This window comes from Corythoichthys intestinalis, chromosome 1 (assembly GCF_030265065.1).
Source record: "Corythoichthys intestinalis isolate RoL2023-P3 chromosome 1, ASM3026506v1, whole genome shotgun sequence".
In the NCBI taxonomy this organism is placed as follows: Eukaryota; Metazoa; Chordata; class Actinopteri; order Syngnathiformes; family Syngnathidae; genus Corythoichthys; species Corythoichthys intestinalis.
Window position 1 is genome coordinate 12846074 of NC_080395.1, and position 17689 is coordinate 12863762.

At 40.1% G+C, this 17689-nt stretch overlaps 2 protein-coding genes across 6 annotated transcripts; one reads left to right on the top strand and one right to left on the bottom strand.

Annotated features, from left to right (window-relative positions):
* Window positions 1-448: 448 nt before the first annotated feature.
* Window positions 449-11927, bottom strand: LOC130915821 (zinc finger protein OZF-like). Of its 4 annotated transcripts, none has more exons than XM_057835929.1 (3): window positions 11831-11927; window positions 11545-11652; window positions 449-2597 (listed from the first exon to the last, which is right to left on the bottom strand). In XM_057835929.1, exons 2-3 carry the CDS (start codon window positions 11548-11550, stop codon window positions 1236-1238), a joined length of 1368 nt encoding a protein of 455 aa, XP_057691912.1. In that variant the 5' UTR covers window positions 11551-11652; window positions 11831-11927; the 3' UTR covers window positions 449-1235. The 4 variants fall into 4 exon arrangements, 2 of the variants coding, with proteins under 2 accessions (XP_057691912.1, XP_057691920.1); XM_057835937.1 differs by having other exon boundaries at window positions 11819-11918; XR_009063166.1 differs by lacking the exon at window positions 449-2597 and adding an exon at window positions 10756-11267.
* Window positions 11928-12007: 80 nt separating this feature from the next.
* LOC130915851 (uncharacterized) lies at window positions 12008-15902 on the top strand. Of its 2 annotated transcripts, XR_009063174.1 has the most exons (3): window positions 13529-14097; window positions 14208-14349; window positions 14891-15902. XR_009063174.1 is itself a non-coding variant. In XM_057836006.1 (2 exons), exon 1 carries the CDS (start codon window positions 12152-12154, stop codon window positions 13103-13105), a length of 954 nt encoding a protein of 317 aa, XP_057691989.1. In that variant the 5' UTR covers window positions 12008-12151; the 3' UTR covers window positions 13106-13514; window positions 14208-14349. The 2 variants fall into 2 exon arrangements, 1 of the variants encoding a protein (XP_057691989.1); XM_057836006.1 differs by lacking the exons at window positions 13529-14097; window positions 14891-15902 and adding an exon at window positions 12008-13514.
* Window positions 15903-17689: the final 1787 nt, after the last annotated feature.

Consider the following 17689-nt stretch of genomic DNA (forward strand, 5'->3'; position numbering starts at 1 on the left):
GCTAAATTAATACAACCTGAATAAAAAACTACGGTATTTACAATAGAGGAAGTTAAAAAAATAAAAATCACACATCTTGAAAGACCCGAACATGATGTTCTTGGAATCATGTTCGGGTCTTTCAACATCATACACATACATATTAAAATATTAAATGTTATGTATAATAATTATTATATATGTGATAATTACTCTCTCTATATATATGGCGGAAAACACAGACAACAACTTGTGTGTTTGACAGAACTATATGTCTATATGCTGCCATAGCAGATTCATGGCGGATTAAGCCTCCGAACTATTTTGAATTTGTCCGTTTTACCTTGAAAACCCCCTTTTACAGACGTCATGCAACCGCTTGTTTCAACCCAGCCATAAAACGAAGGTAATTTTTCAAAATGTCTGTCATTTTTAGCTTAGAATCATTGATGTCTAAAATTTCGTTTAAAAAAAAAAAAAAAAATTTAAAATTATTCACTTGCATATTTTAACTTTAAAACAAATAACGTCACAATGAAAAAAAAGCTGTCTGTAAAAAAACGTCACGGAAATTTACCACTTAACTATCGCTTAATTTAATTTTGTCCGATATGTTAGATGATAATCGATCCAAACAAAGAAAAATTGAAAAAAAAAACATTTAAAGGGGTAAATATATGAAAATCTCGACCACCCATTGATGTCTGCAATTTCTGCATCACGACCCTTGTTATATTACTATATTTGATCCATAAAATCTCCAAAAAATCCGGTTGTGGCAATTCACAGCTGTGCCTTGACACTCAGTGATACGTACATGCTACATGGAGTTTTTGGATCGAAACAAACTACGCGATAATATCTCGTTAAAGTCATGACGTCTGTAATTCTGCTCTGGCGTGCTCTCACCTCCAGATAGGGTTTTGCTGTTTAAATTTTTTTTTCTTTTTTAAATGCCCTTCTGTTCAAATTTTTTCTTCCCCCAGAAAACTGAGATTTTAAGCTTTCCAATGATGTATCACACATGCATATCGGACAATTTTGAAATTTGGTCAAATTGGGGGTCTCAGAATGGAACTTCAAGTCACCTGAGTGTTTTCCGCCATATATATTGGATAGAAAAAGGACAGTACCTGAAAAATCATTTCAACAACTTTTTCAAAAGAGGCTCAAGGGAAACCGAATAACCGAATTTTCCACTGTAAATGCGTGGCAGGAATCAGAATATTTTGTCACACGCTGCAATTCAAAGGTGTTTACCCAGTGTGAACTCTTGCGTGCCTTGCTAAAGTTCGTTTCCGACTAAATCTTTTAAAGCAAAGTGAGCATACAAAAGGTTTTTCTCCAGTGTGTATGCGCTTATGTCTTTCTAAATGACTCGGCCAAGAAAATCCTTTACCACAAAGTGTGCAGGCGAAAGGCCTCTCTCCGCTGTGTGTACGCTGATGATTTTTTACATCAGTCTTCTGAAAAAATCTTTTATCGCAAAGTGCGAAAGGCTTCTCTCCAGTGTGTCTGCGTATGTGCTTTGCTAAATTTGTTTTCTGAGAGAATCTTTTACCACAAAGTGAGCAGTCAAAAGGCTTTTCTCCAGTGTGTGTAAGCTGATGCCGTTCTAGATGAGGCTTCTGATGAAATCTTTTATCGCAAAGTGTGCAGGCGAAAGGCTTTTCTCCAGTGTGTGTATGCCTATGTCTAATGAAATTACAATGCAGAGAAAATCTTTTATCGCAAAGTGTGCAGGCAAAAGGCTTTTCTCCAGTGTGTGTATGCTTATGTCTTTCTAAATTAGCCTTCCGAGAAAATCCTTTACCACAAAGTGTGCAGGCGAAAGGCTTTTCTCCCGTGTGTGTACGCTTATGCGTTTTTAAATCACTTTTCTGATTAAATCTTTTATCGCAAATTGTGCAGGCGAAAGGCTTCTCTCCCGTGTGTTTACTTTTGTGAATGTTTAATCCTCTGTTATCGATGTATCTTTTGCCACAAAGTGTGCAGGCGAAAGGCTTCTCTCCAGTGTGTTTTCTTTTGTGAATGTTTAAATTTGTCCTCGTGGAGTATTTTTTATCACAAAGTGTGCAGGCAAAAGGCTTCTCCCCGGTGTGTTTCCACATGTGTGCTTTTAAATTACGTTTCCAAGAATATGTTTTATCACAGAATGAGCAGGGAAAAGGTTTCCCAACCATGCATTCCTTGGTGTCTCTTTTCAATGATGACTTCTTTAAAGATTTTGAAGCATTTTGGTCAAAGTCATCACCCTCCTCATCAGTATTAAAGTCAGAAGAATGTGACGTTATGTCGTCGCTGTCCGAAAGCGGTGCTGAGAGGCTCTCCGGTTGCGATCGTCCCTCTACTTTTGCTGTCACGTGCTGAAACGGACTGTCGGTCAAAAGGTTCGCTGCTCCGCTCTCTTCGCTTGGTCCTTCAACTTCTTCGCTCTTCACACTGACATCCATTGGAAACATGTGGATTTCAACTTCCTGGTCTTCTTCTTTCATGTCGGGGGTCTCTGGCTCTGCCTCCTGTTTGATGAACGGCATCTCGGACTCCTCTTCCTGTTTGACATGGAGGGGATCGCGCTTCTCATGGTCAAGATCTTCTACAGTGACATCTGTGGGACACTGGGTGGAAAAAGAAAATCATGTGATTTGTTGATGTTGGCGATATGGAGAAAAATACAGGTAGTTCCTGGGACTACCCGACGTACCCGACTTACGTTATTTGCACTGTACGACAAATTTGTTTTTATTATTATTGTAATGTTGACTTTTTTTTGTGATGCATGTTTTTATTTTGGCGTAGGAAGCGTAGAGCATGTAGTACTTCCGCACGCGAGACTCACACATGAAGTAGAACGTAGGCCTGTTGCAATCACAAATTTTAGTAGCAGGCATGAAAATGGGTCAGGGGTTAAAAAGGTGAGAAGGGTGTGGAGGAAATATGTTCCAGTACACTGTACACCCCAACAAAATTTTGAGCTCTGTCGACCCACACTGTGTTTCAGCAGGGCCATGCAGAGACCGGTGGAGGGGCGGGTGCTCGTAGATCAAAAGGGGCACATGGACAAGTATTTAATACACCTTAAAACAACATAACTTCAATTTTAACCAGCTTTAGATCATAATTGGCTGTGACTGTGACATACTTTAATTGGGAGGGGGCAACATTGAATAGAAATCAAAACTGTCATCAACACTTTCTGGCTGTGACTCAGTCAGTCTGCCTCTTTTCTTCCTTCAACCTCTGCATCAAAACTTCCTTCCTCAACTTGTTCATCTGAGAACAAACCACATCAGATAGTCACTGAGCCACCAACAGCACAGTTTTCTTAAAACTATTATTTCATTACTATCCATACTTAACAACTCTAGCACCTAATGATTAATAAAGCAATGACATAAAATCTTATAGAAAAATAACATTGTAATTGTGTTTATAATTGTATTTAATACCCGACTATCCTTGCAAACTTGTTCTTACCAGGTCTGCTATTCACCCAGCTGATGAGGTATCCACTGCCTTTAGCAGCCTCATCTAACTCCTTTTTTTATCCCTCAATCTCCCTTCCCTACGACGCATGTCTATGTAATGAAATATAAATATTAAAAAAAACAAAAAAAACAGACTCCCCGGTGGCTTTTAGTTTTAAAGCTTTCTTAATTTCTTTCTCTCTCAATAACGATGGAGGTAGATTTGTGTTATTATTCAATCAAAAAACAAAGTTACTTCTATCAAAAACAAAGTTGCTTCAATCAAAATACAGTATATACTTTTAATCCCCAAAAAGTCACTTCAATAAGAAAAATTGTTTTTGATTGCAAAAATAAATTTGAGACAAAAAAAAAAAAAAACATTTGAAAACTATTTTACTTGATTGAAACAAATTTTTCCATTGAAGTAATGTTGTTTTGCGTTTGGGCCACATTTTGGCTAGGACATTTTTGTCTTTACTATTCAATCAAATAAGTTGCTTCAAACAAAAAAATATATATAAAAAGAAAAACTTTGCACATGTGTCAATCACCGTTTACCAAAGCCTGAGAGGGTTTGAATAGACTCACTATGAAGCATTTAATAAAGCCAAGCATTTTCTTACTACTTTATTCTTGTTTAAAAATAATTCGGTGGGGCAGTAACATGTTTAAAACTTATCATAATTCTTAAAATTTGAAGTGCTTGAAAACCATTTATAAATGATACTTTGGTGAAAAAAGTGAAAAACATGTCATATATATATATGTATCTTACGCAAACGTAAATAACGCTTCTCCGGCTGACGACGGGAGCGATGTGAGGCGCCCCCTCCATCCGAGAGCATGCCGCTTAATTTGACACAACAGTGTGTTTCTTCGTTTATATTACCGCTAAATACACAAGCTTGACGCCAATTTAACGGAAGCTATTTTTTTTCATGGGAGATTTGGCTAGCTCTGGCAGTGTTCAACGCAAGCTGCAACGAATGGCAGTAACTTTTTTATATCGCAAAATGTGAAAACGATTGAAACCATTACTCACCAAATTCAATCTGCTGGCAAATACAGGCAAGTGTGTATGCTGCGCTCTGGTCTGCCCCGGTGTGGATAAGGCCTGCTTTTTTCCCCCGCAGCTTTGCAATGCAACCAAAGGCTCTCCGAGCACTCCATGTACAGTAAGGAGTGCGCGCGTTTGGAATAATGGAACGCAACTTGGGCCGATGATTGGTTCTCGTCGGCGAAGCATCTAGAAGGATTTGCTGATTGTGTTCTTAAGTGCTCAGTTTACGTACTAAGTTAATCACATGATGATAATAATAATAATAATAATTAAATAAAACCTCCCGACCCCCCCCCCCTCCCAAAAAGAATTTCTCCTCGGATCTACGCAATTCACGTAGGTCGCCCTTTTTTACTTCAAAACGGCGAATTTCGCTGAAAGGTGAGATTTTCATGCCTGTAGTAGGCGATATATTGTCTCATAAATTGCCGATATGCGATATTATTGTCAGACTTTTTTTTTTAACAATTCAACTATCAATGCAGTGACAATAAATCCTCATAAATCACCCATTCAAATGCAATTAATTGATTCTATTAAATCAAACAAACTATATTAAAAATAATACATATTAAAAAAACAATGCATGAGTCATTTTAAATCTAAATGCAAAAGATGAAATAGGTGAGAAATCCAATGTCATTTTTGTTGTCTGCCAATCAGAGCCCATTAAAAGTGTTATTCTGATCCAAAATTACTGTTATCTTGTCCTGCAAAGTGCGCATTTTAACAAATTTGAAGCCAAATTATTATCATTAATTCCATCATATTATCATTGATAATCAGTTTTTTTTTATAATGGGTGCCATTTTAAATCTATTCTTATTGTAGAATCTGAAGTATGTGAGATTGCCCCCAGAAATCAGAACATGGAATGCTTTTATATTAAATGTTCACCTGAAGTACGTTAGCTAAACCACTAACCGCAAACTTTACACTCAGTAAAAAAAAATTTTTTTAAATCAAAGTGCACCTCGCGTTTCGTCATGGATGGTCAGCAATACATTTTTTTGTCCGCATTGTTTTCAAATGCAGTAGTCCAGCGAGTTTTCATGTTAAAAGTGTTACTTTCCAACCTCAATTTTGCATGAACTTGATCACATATACGATATACATATTCGGAATGTCGGGGACGGAGAAAGTCATAACATTGCACGCCCTGAAAATATGCCCTGTAGCAAACACAAATCACTAACTGCTCGTTTATGTGCATGCTGCCTGAACTGTAACAGCTGTATACAATAGAGCTGCTTGACTGGATGCTGAGTTCACTGGACAGAATTTTCTCAACAATGCGACCTACGCCAAACCAACGGCCATGTCCGGCCAACACCTTCACGTCTGGATATTCCTCCCTACACAAATCTGACAATCACCCTAATCAATGAACTCACACTAATTGACAACATTGCTTAAGTGCTATGGCAAATCAATAACTTTTGATTAGAAAATTCATGTTGGGGAGCTCATGTAATGTGATGTATGCAACTCTACCATGTTTGATTGTGCGTCCTTGGCTGCCGGGGACGGGTCTTGATGAGAGTATGCTTCTCCCGTCTGCCCTTGCCTTTCACCGGTTCTTTCTTTCTTTGGGCTAATCATATCACATTTTGCAACTGTCAATGATACCGATGATGATGACAATAAAAATTTCATTCATTCATTGCTGCTACCAGCCAACATGACACGCTTGCTGCAGCGTAACTAAAAAAAAAAAAAATTTTTTTTTAAAATTTGAAATATGGAACGACCAACACATCGTATTTAAATCACGCTTTGACTTATTGCATGTTGTCACAGGCTTATTTCTGTTTGAATTGTGAGTGGAATGAATGACAATCCGTACCACACCTTCCAGTTCAAACGGATTGGACGGCTACTCGTGATAAGCTCATTTAAATTCACAGCATAAGGATAAAATTAGCTTGTTTTCCTGTTCATTACTTGTTTTGTAGAATATCCTAGAATGATTTCCTGACCGATATTTGTTGTGTCGCCTTATCGTAAGGTCATCGTTATAGTGAGCCACGTATCACCAGTGTTGTCAGTAACGCGTTACAGTAATCCAGTGTTGGGAGTAACGCCGTTATAAATAACGCTGTTACGTAATGGCGTTATTTTTTCAGTAACGGGGTTTTCCGCCGTTACAAGGTCAAAAAAGGTGCGTTACTTACTCTGAATAAATTGAAGAAACTACCAGCCGTGTCGGGTCAACTCTCTGCTCGGTTGATTTGTCATCCAAGACTTGGGGTGCGTTCAGGTTCGAGAATAGCGCACGTACTCCTGACTCCAAGCGGTTTGTCCCTGCTCATTCTATTAGACAATGCTTTCCAAAGTTTGGTAACGTTTCTGTATTTGCTGCACCTGATGCTAGCCTCGTTCCCATCTCCCACTGTCAGCCAGCAATAATTCTGCTTCCATCTTGAGGACGGCAGACGCTTTGAAGGTGACGTGAATTGTCGGGAAATGAGCCTACCTGAATGCAGCCCCTCGAGAGATGCAATGAAAGTGATTGTGACTGGCTGAGGGTTAGAGTCATGTGTCGTGGTAAGCCAATCAGATTGACTGATTTCACAAGCAAACCCGAACAGCGCATGCGGCAAACACACATGCAAAACAGATGCACAGGGTCGGGATGGCAGAGCATTCAGAAGAAAAATTGTCCTTTAAGAGGTGGAGATATAGACACTATTTCAAGTTTGTCGAAATTAAAGGAAAGAGCCTGCATGGAATGTGTAATTTATGTCCCGGGACAAAGCTTTTGTCGTAAGCAATTCAAATCTGCTGAAGCACCTAACAAGTTAACTGCCTGTCTGTTCTTCCCTATTCCACTCGAATACTGCTCAGAAAATTTCCAATTCTTTGACATACAACAAGTTCTTTTTAAAGTAACGGAAATAGTTACTTTCCCTGGGAACTAGTTACTTTTACTATAGAGTAATTCAGTTACTAACTCAGTTTCTTTGTGGAAGAAGTACTGAGTAATGTACCTAATTACTTTTTTAAAGTAACGTGCCCAACACTGCTGTAATCTGATTACTTCCTTTCAGTAACGAGTTATCGAACGCGTTCATTTTTCTACACCAGTAATCTGATTAAAGTTAGTTTCCTTAGGGTCCCTGCGTTACTATTTTTTCATTGCCTCATAATGTATGTAGAATGAAGAATATTGTAGTCATGCACGAAGAGCATTTTGAATACAAAATGCTAAAAGGTTCCCAGTACGTGTTTCCATGACAACCTCTCAGCTACTTCCCGTTTTGGTCTCGCGTCACATGTGTTGTGGGACTGAAAAAGGCGTGGGCCAGGCGGGTGGACATTCGAGCCGAGTGTTGAGACGTTGCGAAGGAATGTTGATTTGTGGATATCCATGAATGAAGGTGAGTATTTTTCTTTCATTCTGGAGCGTGTCAGCAAAAGGTTGGACCCCCTACATGCGCAGCCGCTTCATAGCTTTGACGTAGCAACGACGATGTATTTATCGTAAAAAAAACTCATAAGAAACACAGCTATTTAGCATTCAACCACTAACTAACGCAGAACAATTACAAGACTCATATAATATACTGCATCTCCGTGTACACATATAACCCTATGTACAACAAAAGACACGTGATCGACATGAACAGGAGATAAACTTACAGAAAGGTGTACGGACCCACGTCTTTTTGAACTCCTTATTGAACTCCTTACTGTAGTCTGATCTTTCACCAAACCGTCAGTAGATGGTGGTAATTCCCCATGAAACAAAGGGTGAACTGCCAATAAAAAAGAAGAAGATCTACGCCTTCTCCCGCCCCTACTGGTAGGAGCCACGTCAACGCAGGCAAGGACTGCTCCCTAGCGGCCGGAGGGATTCTCTTCAAATTGGTCCCGTGAAAAATCATAAAAACCGGACATTTTCATGAATTTATGAAACCTGGCCGGACGCTCCGGAGGGCACGTAATAGGAGGACATGTCCGGGCAAAAGAGGACGTTTGGTCACCCTAGGCTTAATCTTAAGAGTTAGCGGGGTTTAATTGGTCAGTGGAGTTGATTTCAATCAATTCCAAGCAGTTTGTCAGATATTTGTTGGTTTCAGAGCGCCATAGTGGCGAAGATAGCGCGAGTCACGGTGTTTATGTGAAAAATTCTGATATTCCCCTATAAATTCAATCAATCATTAAATTACATGTGATGACATTTTTCTGTTGTCATTCTTATGTTGAGGTGGGAAAGGGAGAAAAATGGGTAAAAAGTAACTGATAGATTACTTTTAAAGAAACTTGGGTTACTTTGATAATGAAGTAATCAGTAAATAACTAGATTACTTTTTTGAGGCGCAATCAGTAATTAAATTACGTTTTCAAGTAATCCATGACAACACTGCGTAACACAAGCCAGCTATGGGATTTTCGCCTTACAGTCGCAATCACTGATAACAGGCGGATTAAGTCTGATATCGGTCTTTGTCAGTCACGTGCCCAAACTAGCGGACACACCCCCATGCGCCATTTTGAGTGTACCACGGATGTAAACAAACCAGAACAGGAGTAGCTCCGATGCCAAATTACTGCTTCCAACTTCATCGCTGGATATAAAAAAAACTCCCTAGTTTACGGTATCAGCGCTTATATTTTAAAAACTATAAATCTGTCGAAGCTCACGGACATTTAACGAATGGCTCGGTGCAGGATCTCCGCATTTCGACCGCAGGACCGCAACAACACAGTCTCACTCTCGTTGCTCCTCTCAAAAACATGATCCAGCTCTTACTTGAACATTGTTGAACTTGAATTGTACCTTGAACTTAAACATCGCATGACTAAAACAGGTGAAGGAACTGTCAAAATGACATGCAATTTCATGTATATTGCACAATATCTTGTTTCAGTGTTAACATTGCCATGCAAAGACGTGCAATTCTCTCAATGCAGGACTTATCATGTGAAGTGGGACAAATTTACTTGAAAACGTTATTCTACAACTAGTGTTATGTATTTTACTTTATATGCACGTTTTATATTTCCTTGTATTGCTATTTTCTGTTTACCATTGTGCTGCTGCTGTTTTGAGAATTTTAGTAAAAATTATACATCTAAAAAAGTAAAACTGTCAAACTTCTCGTTTTGTTAGCAAACATCGTATTTTCTATTCAGTGTTTATCTACACAAAATTGTTTGAATGTAATTAGTAAAAAAAAAAGTACTTTTCATTATCAAAACCAACACTAGTTCTTTATGTACCTGAGAGAGGAAAAGAGTGAAGAAGACTTCAAAATTGTTACTGACATACTTTATTAAACAGGTTTAAGTCATCTACAAACGTATTAAAAAAAAAAACTTTGCTTGTACAAACACTACGAAAAGAAAACTAATTGTACTAAACTACAGTTGGGCACTGGCTTGTCAGGGCACAGCAGGCAGTGACAACCTTATCCGACATTGTGGCTTCCTCACCTTCACATGGAAGAATCATGTTTATGGGTATGGTTCCTGTTAAGATCTTATACTTCTGACAAACATTTCCGATGACCCTTTCAACATGGATTCTCAAATGTGCTGTTTTCCTAGTTTCCGCCACATCTCTACCTGCTAACTGACAGCGGCCTTTTGTAAATGCTGGGAGTTTGACATCTGAACACTACATGCCCACACATTCTTGTATGTCAAAACCTCTGTCAGCCAAGACAATGTCCCCAGGTAACAAATTATCAAGAAAATCACTGTTTAGGGTTTTTTGTTTGTCACTTGTATGACCTCCCCTGCCTTTTGATAAGAAACAAATGGCTCCCTTGGGTGTAATACATATTAAATACTTCATAGTGTGGTGGTGCTTGTGGCTGGAAAACATTTGGGCACGTGCTTTTAGATTTGATGGGTTTTCTGTGAAAAATTCAAAACAGTCAATAATCACAGTCTGTGTCACATCCTGATTGGTGTTTTGCGTCTCATCCTCAGTGATTAGCTGATCACTTTCTTCTCCAGCATCAGGTGTCCCCTCCTCATTCTGTTGGTGACTGTTTATTTCACCAGGCTCAGATGGTCCCTCCTTGGTCTGCAGCTCTTCAATGTTTGCATTCTGCTGGACCCTCATCTCTGGTGCTTGCAGTCTCTCTTTCGGTAGCTGCTCACGCCTACTTCGTCTTGCAGAGCGTGCAGTGTTTGTCAGTGTAACAGATGTGTGTCCCAGATGTAGGGATGGTGCTCAGTCTGGGTCAGCCTCCATCATTTCATAAGCTGGTTCACGTGCAATCACATTAGGTTTTATTTAGAAAGCTAGGTAAAATTGGATATTTCCATGGCATTTCACAATCGTAAACACTTAATCAGACATGCTACCATCCCATCAGATCTCTCAGATGACAAAAGGAAATCTTACGCATTGACAAATATTTCTGTGCATTTTTGCTGTTTACCTTTATCGTTCAAATCATATAATGTTTTTATAAACGATGACTGAATAAATTAAACACTGATTTATCACGAACAGATTAACCTATTTCCACTGCCCTCCCTCTTTACCTGTAGTTTACAAGTGAGGCTAGCTAGCTAAGGTTAGCCAGTGAGAAAATAGCGACTTTAGAAAGCAAAAACAAACAGCATATTCAGTATCAATACTTACAAAAAAAAACTCCGACTTGCCTTTATGAAAATGCCGAGCGCAAACACGCAGGGAGATATGGTGTCGAAAGTGATGCCCTTCCGTTTCTTTCCCCGCTGCGACCCAGGCCATCCGACGCCGCTTCGTTAGTTCCTCAACCTGCTGTCCATAACCTCTTTTCCAAGAGGGAAGACGAAAAGATCTGACGTCGTGGTCGACTTTGCTGCCATTTTTGTCGTGTGATTTAGTATGACAGCCTTTCACACAACACGAGTGACCCATTTTATCAAAGACAATGATGAAAGCAAAGACGATTCTCACTCCTCAGTTGTTTACAATAAGTGAGCACTCAAAATGGCGATTCGACCCACAATGCACTGCGGCTTTTGCAAGCGTTGCGTGCCCTGACAAAGACCGATTGCATGAAAAGCATCAAAATGTCATAATCTTACCCTCATTTTCTTTCGTTTTTCAATTGCTCGTCGTGGCCTGGATTACCTCACCTCGTCATCATCCACGTCTCGATTCTTTAGGCTTCAGTCAGTTGTATTTTGTCGCATCTTGAAGACAAATTTTAAGCTTAAGCAATCGGAATGAGTTAGCGTGTCTTGGCTAGCGAGCTAAGCTAACACAACAAAGTGAAGTAAGCCTGGGAAGCTTCAACATCAAGCCAAACAACTTCCAATAATCTTAAAGATAGGACGTTTTAGTCCAATAAATTCTTACTTGGGTACTCACCCGATGAGAACAGTTTGAAGAAACGCGCTTGGTTAGAAGAATGCTACAGGAAAGAACTGCAAGTCTGGCGAGGGTACACGGAAGTTGCGTCAAGTGAACCGGAAGTAGAAACGTTCAGTCCCTGAAACTTCAGGGTAATCTGTTCTTGTCTCGTGACGTTTCTGGGGCAATGCATTGTGGGTTTTCGTGTATTGCAGAACAAAAACAAGCCCGCGACGTGATCCTTTGCTAGGGAATGCAGTGGCAGAACTGGCAGGGCTTAGCCAGTTGGAGTTCGGCAAAACAGTACCAGTATCCAGTGTTGCGCCCTGGCTATTCACAATGCCGGTGGTAAATTTTGGGATTAAGGAAGTGATCCGGGAGAGGGGAAACCAGGGTATAGTGGCTGAGGAGTATCTGGGACAGAGGTATGGGCAAAGCGTTCTGGTATTTACGGACGGGTCGAAGGATCCGGAAACTGGACGTACTGGGGCGGCGGTACATGTGCCGAGTTACAATGTGGACATTAAAACGAGGTGTACAGATCACTTGTCTGTTTATGCAGTGGAAGTAACAGCAATTATAATGGCACTTGGTTGGGTTCAAACAAATGGGATAAAATTGGCAGTGATTGCTTCGGACAGTTGGTCGGCGCTCACGAGTATTTTAACCATGAAGTCCAGTAGACTTGACTTAGTATTTGAATTGCACAGGCTAATGTATGAAGCACAGAAAGGTGGGCTCAGGGTGGAGTTTGTGTGGGTCCCGGCGCACGTGGGGATTGAGGGAAATGAGGTAGTGGACATCCTGGCCAAGCAATCGCTGAGAGCACTGGGGATAGAAAGGCAGGGCGTCCTGAGTAGAGCGGAAGGGAAATCCATTATTGGGGGCTACATACAAAAGAGGTGGCAAGAGTATTGGGAAGCACAAGAAACGGGGAGACATTTTTTCTCAATACAGTCACAGGTGGGTGTGGGAAGGAGATTGGGGAGAAGCAGAAGGGAGGAGGTGGTGTTGAGTCGAATGAGGATAGGACACACGGGGCTAAATGATTCGTTGCATAGGATAGGAAAACACAAAGATGGGAAATGTAAACACTGTGGGGAGCGTGAAACGGTTGAACACATTCTAATGGTATGCGGGAAGTATGGAGAGCAGAGGGATCGGTTCAGAATGGTGCTGCACCAGGCAGAAGAGACATTTGGGATGGGAAATGTTCTGCAGATGAAAAGGGCCAATATTCAAAAAGGGCTAATAAAGTTTCTCAGGGACACAGGGTTGTTGGACAGGATATAGGAAGAGGGTAATTCATTAGTATTTAATTCGGTTGTTACTATGTCATTTATCCAATTTTTTGGCTCGGGTTTTATCTACACTCTGGGTGTGTTTCACTGGTTGTCAGGAGGGATTACTTTCAGTCTGTAACTGCCAGATCTCGTGCTAAACCGTCGGTCCAGTAGGTGGCGGTAATGCCCCACGGCACCGAGGGGTAAACTGCCAATAAACAAAAAGAAGAAGAAGAAGAAGAAGATCCTTTGCTAACATCCTGGCCAAGCAATCGCTGAGAGCACTGGGGATAGAAAGGCGGGGCGTCCTGAGTAAAGCGGAAGGGAAATCCATTATTGGGGGCTACATACAAAAGAGGTGGCAAGAGTATTGGGAAGCACAAGAAACGGGGAGACATTTTTTCTCAATACAGTCACAGGTGGGTGTAGGAAGGATATTGGGGAGATGCAGAAGGGAGGAGGTGGTGTTGAGTCAAATGAGGATAGGACACACGGGGCTAAATGATTCGTTGCATAGGATAGGAAAACACAAAGATGGGAAATGTAAACACTGTGGGGAGCGTGAAACGGTTGAACACATTCTAATGGTATGCGGGAAGTATGGAGAGCAGAGGGATCGGTTCAGAATGGTGCTGCACCAGGCAGAAGAGACATTTGGGATGGGAAATGTTCTGCAGATGAAAAGGGCCAATATTCAAAAAGGGCTAATAAAGTTTCTCAGGGACACAGGGTTGTTGGACAGGATATAGGAAGAGGGTAATTCATTAGTATTTAATTCGGTTGTTAGTATGTCATTTATCCAATTTTTTGGCTCGGGTTTTAGCTACACTCTGGGTGTGTTTCACTGGTTGTCAGGAGGGATTACTTTTAGTCTGTAACTGCCAGATCTCGTGCTAAACCGTCGGTCCAGTAGGTGGCGGTAATGCCCCACGGCACCGAGGGGTAAACTGCTAATAAACAAAAAGAAGAAGAAGATCCTTTGCTAGGCGTCCATTCTGCTAGGTAATCGTTGAAAATGGTACACTCGTGTTGTGTGATATACTGCCAATCTAGGTCCCATGATAGAAACGAATGGAAAAAAGGATGGGATAGTTTTTTTTTTTTTTTTTTAGCATTCCCGCCTGGAAGAGAAGATATGGAACTCAGATGAGTTGACCAAGAGGCTTCGAATGGTTGCAGCGGTGAGAAAAAAGGCCATCACTTTTCATTCATCAACTGAAAACATGTCGGTCTGTTCCCTACATTTCCATAAAGGTAAGTAACTGGAAGTGTTAATGTTCTTCGGATGCTGATACTGACTGCATTTAAACGCTTATGGCGTGTGGTTGTGTTGTTTACTAACCACGCTAGTGTCTAAGAGAGGCTAACTGTATCCCTACTCGCTAACTGTGCATAAGCAACAGGCGTTCACCGTCTGGTACTAGTACACAAAAAACAGTTCAAAGGTGACAAAGTAAGGGTAGTAATGAAGATGTAACAGCACACAATGAATGATTGCAAGTATGGGGGATGTGTTAGAAAAAAATGCTATATTTACCTCTCGCTTAGGCTACTGATATGCTTGACCAAGCACTCTGTGGAGGAGACTACAGATCTACTAAATCACCAGAAGAATCTTCTGCTTGTTTGTTATGCCTAATGATCAGTTAAACTTAAAAAAATAAAATCTGTTGCATACACATCAGTGCCATATGAAGGCAGTCCCCACCAGTTTAGACACACTACAAAGCTTTAAAATCCATTTTAAGTAACTAATGTTAACCTGTTGTATGACATACGACTTTTGTAATTTCAGAAAAACCAGCATATGAAATAAATGACGCAGACCCTGACTGGGCACCATCCTTACGCCTGGGACACACATGTGTTCAGCCCACCAACGTGGACCGCTCTTCTAGACGAAGTAGGTGTGAGAAATTGAGGATGGAGGAAGACGTTGGTGAGCTACAGGAAGAGCCTTCAGCGCCCTTTAGATGCTCCTTCTGACCTTCATGCGCCTGCGTTTGGACCTGCCTGCACTACACATTGCACACATATTCCATGTTTCCCGTAAGACTGTGTATTGAGTGTTCAATAACATGGTGCCCTTTTTACATGCTAACTTGAGACGAGCAATTGTTTGGACCAACAGGGAAAGACTCTATAAAACAATGCCTCACGAGTTTGTTGAGTCCTTCAGACGCAGAGTTGCAGTGATTATTGAGTTTTTTTGAAATTTTTACAGAGAAACCATCAAATCTTAAGGCGCGTGCGCAAATGTTTTCTAGTTACAAGCATAACTACACCATGAAATACCTAATTGGAATCACACCAAAGGGGGGAATTTGTTTGATGTCAAGAGGTTGGGGTGGTCACACAAGTGACAAACATACCACCTTGAACAGTGCTTTTTTTAATATCCTTTTGCCCGGGGACATTGTCTTGACTGACAGAGGCTTTGATATTCAAGAACATGTGGGTATGTTATGTGCAGAGGTCAAACTCCCTGCATTCACAAAAGGTCGCTGTCAGTTAGCTGGTAGAGATGTGGAGGAGACTAGGAAGATAGCACATTTGAGGATCCATGTTGAACGGGTAATTGGTAATCTTTGCCAGAAGTATAAGATCCAACAGGAACTGCACCTATTAACTTGGTTCTGCCATGTGACAGCGAAGATTGCACATTGTTGGATAAGATTGTTTATGTATGCGGTGTCCTTTCAAACCTTTGCCTAACTGTTGTGTAGTTTGTACTGTTATACCATTAACTATGCTAACCGTTTCAGCCTTTCAAACTTAGCTGTTATTGATATTTTGTATTTTGTTGTGACTTGATTGTATTTAATAAAACATATTAAGTCATCTTGAATCTTATTCTTTGTAAGTACAGCATTTGTGTCAATACTGTATATGTATATGTATATATATAAGTATATATATATATACACACACGCATAATAATGTTTATACAAAGGACGACAGTTTACTACTTTGGCCAGGTACTTTTAATGTTGCCAAATTGTCAGTTAAAACAAATCACAAACTACCAACCACCACTAACTTAAGTGGAGCACAGAGAGCAGAACCAACACATGTCTTTAGCTGTGTCATGCTGTGTAGACCAACCCAGGTTAAATAATAATGGGGCAGTTCTCATTATCACACGCAAACATGTCATCTTTGGTCTCCAGACCACATCAGAGGCACCATAACTGACAAATACCGATGTCACGCTTCCTTTTCAAGCTTCTCCACATAAGGAGTCTTGTCGTTCTTCCGGCTTTTTTCCATTTTGATATGACATTCGCGTGGCTGCTTACCCGCAAAATTGTCAACAAAACAAACGTGACTGCGGCGGATGTAGTCCAGGTCACTGAGATACACGAAAGATGGCGGCTCAGGTGGTCGTGATGACGTAGGTGACAACAACCGATACGTTGAAGCGTTTGAAACTAAACTACTTGAAATCACCGGGTTCCAAAAATATGATTTGAATTTGAGTCATAGCTATCAAGAACTCAATTATGAAGGGTCAAAATTCTGTCCGTTAAAAGTTCGGTCTTGACTGTACCACTACCGCTGCACTTCATCCATCAAGGAACATAACAATAAACTCGTTTTAAAGCTCTGAAGCTTCTCGGTCTTCTCACTTGGTATAGTTTTTTTCGCTAGCCATGAGACCTAATTATTCCAAAAGTACGAAAATAGAAGAGTGCAAGGAAGAACAACTTCGAGGCGAAGGGACGGCAAAGAGAGGTCGCTGTTGCAAGATGCCTGCACTCAAAGCAAGTTGTTTCATTTGACTGATCAAATATAATATTTAAAAATTTGATCAGTGTTGTTAATAACGGTGTTAGAATACAACGGCGTTGCTAACGGCGTTATTTTTTTCAGTAATGGGTAATCTAATTAATCACTTTTCTCATCTTGGCAACGCCGTTACCGTTACTGAGGCGGGAAAGGCGTGCGTTACAATGCGTTACTAAGTTGGTTGAATAAAAAAAGTCTGAGAGAAACGGACTCACGGAGACGAGAGAGCAGAGCAGAAGTGGGGAAGACGCCGTTGCAACCGCGATGCTAGGTGGCTCCAATAATACCTGACTGTATATGGAGGTAGATTTGTGTCTTTATTATTCAATCCAAAAAAAAGTTGCTTCAATCAAATAAAAAGTTGCTTCAATCAAAATATATATTTTCAATCGAAGAGAACGTCTCTTCAATCCAAAAAAAATGTGTTTGAATGCAAAAATAAATTTGAAACTCAAAAAAATATATTTGAAAACTATTTTTCTTTGATTGAATTTTTTTTTTATTATTTAAGTCAAGTTTTTTTTTTTTATTGAAACACCATTTTTGATTGAAGTCATGTAATTTTGCGTTTGGACCACATTTTGGCTAGGACATTTGTGTCTTTATTATTCAATCGAAAATTAAGTCGCTTCAAACAAAAAAATATATATTTTCAAAAAATATATATTTTTGCAAATGATTTTTTTCTTTGATTTAAAATAGTTTTTTGATTAAAGCAACTTTTATTGCGATTGAATGATTTTGACACAAATGTCCTACCCCTAATATGGCTTGAACACAAAAAGGATTGCTTCAATCAAAGAAA

Excerpts from the sequence above, each read along its gene's own strand:
- LOC130915851 (XM_057836006.1), top strand. The coding sequence starts at position 12,152 with ATGCCGGTGGTAAATTTTGGGATTAAGGAAGTGATCCGGGAGAGGGGA.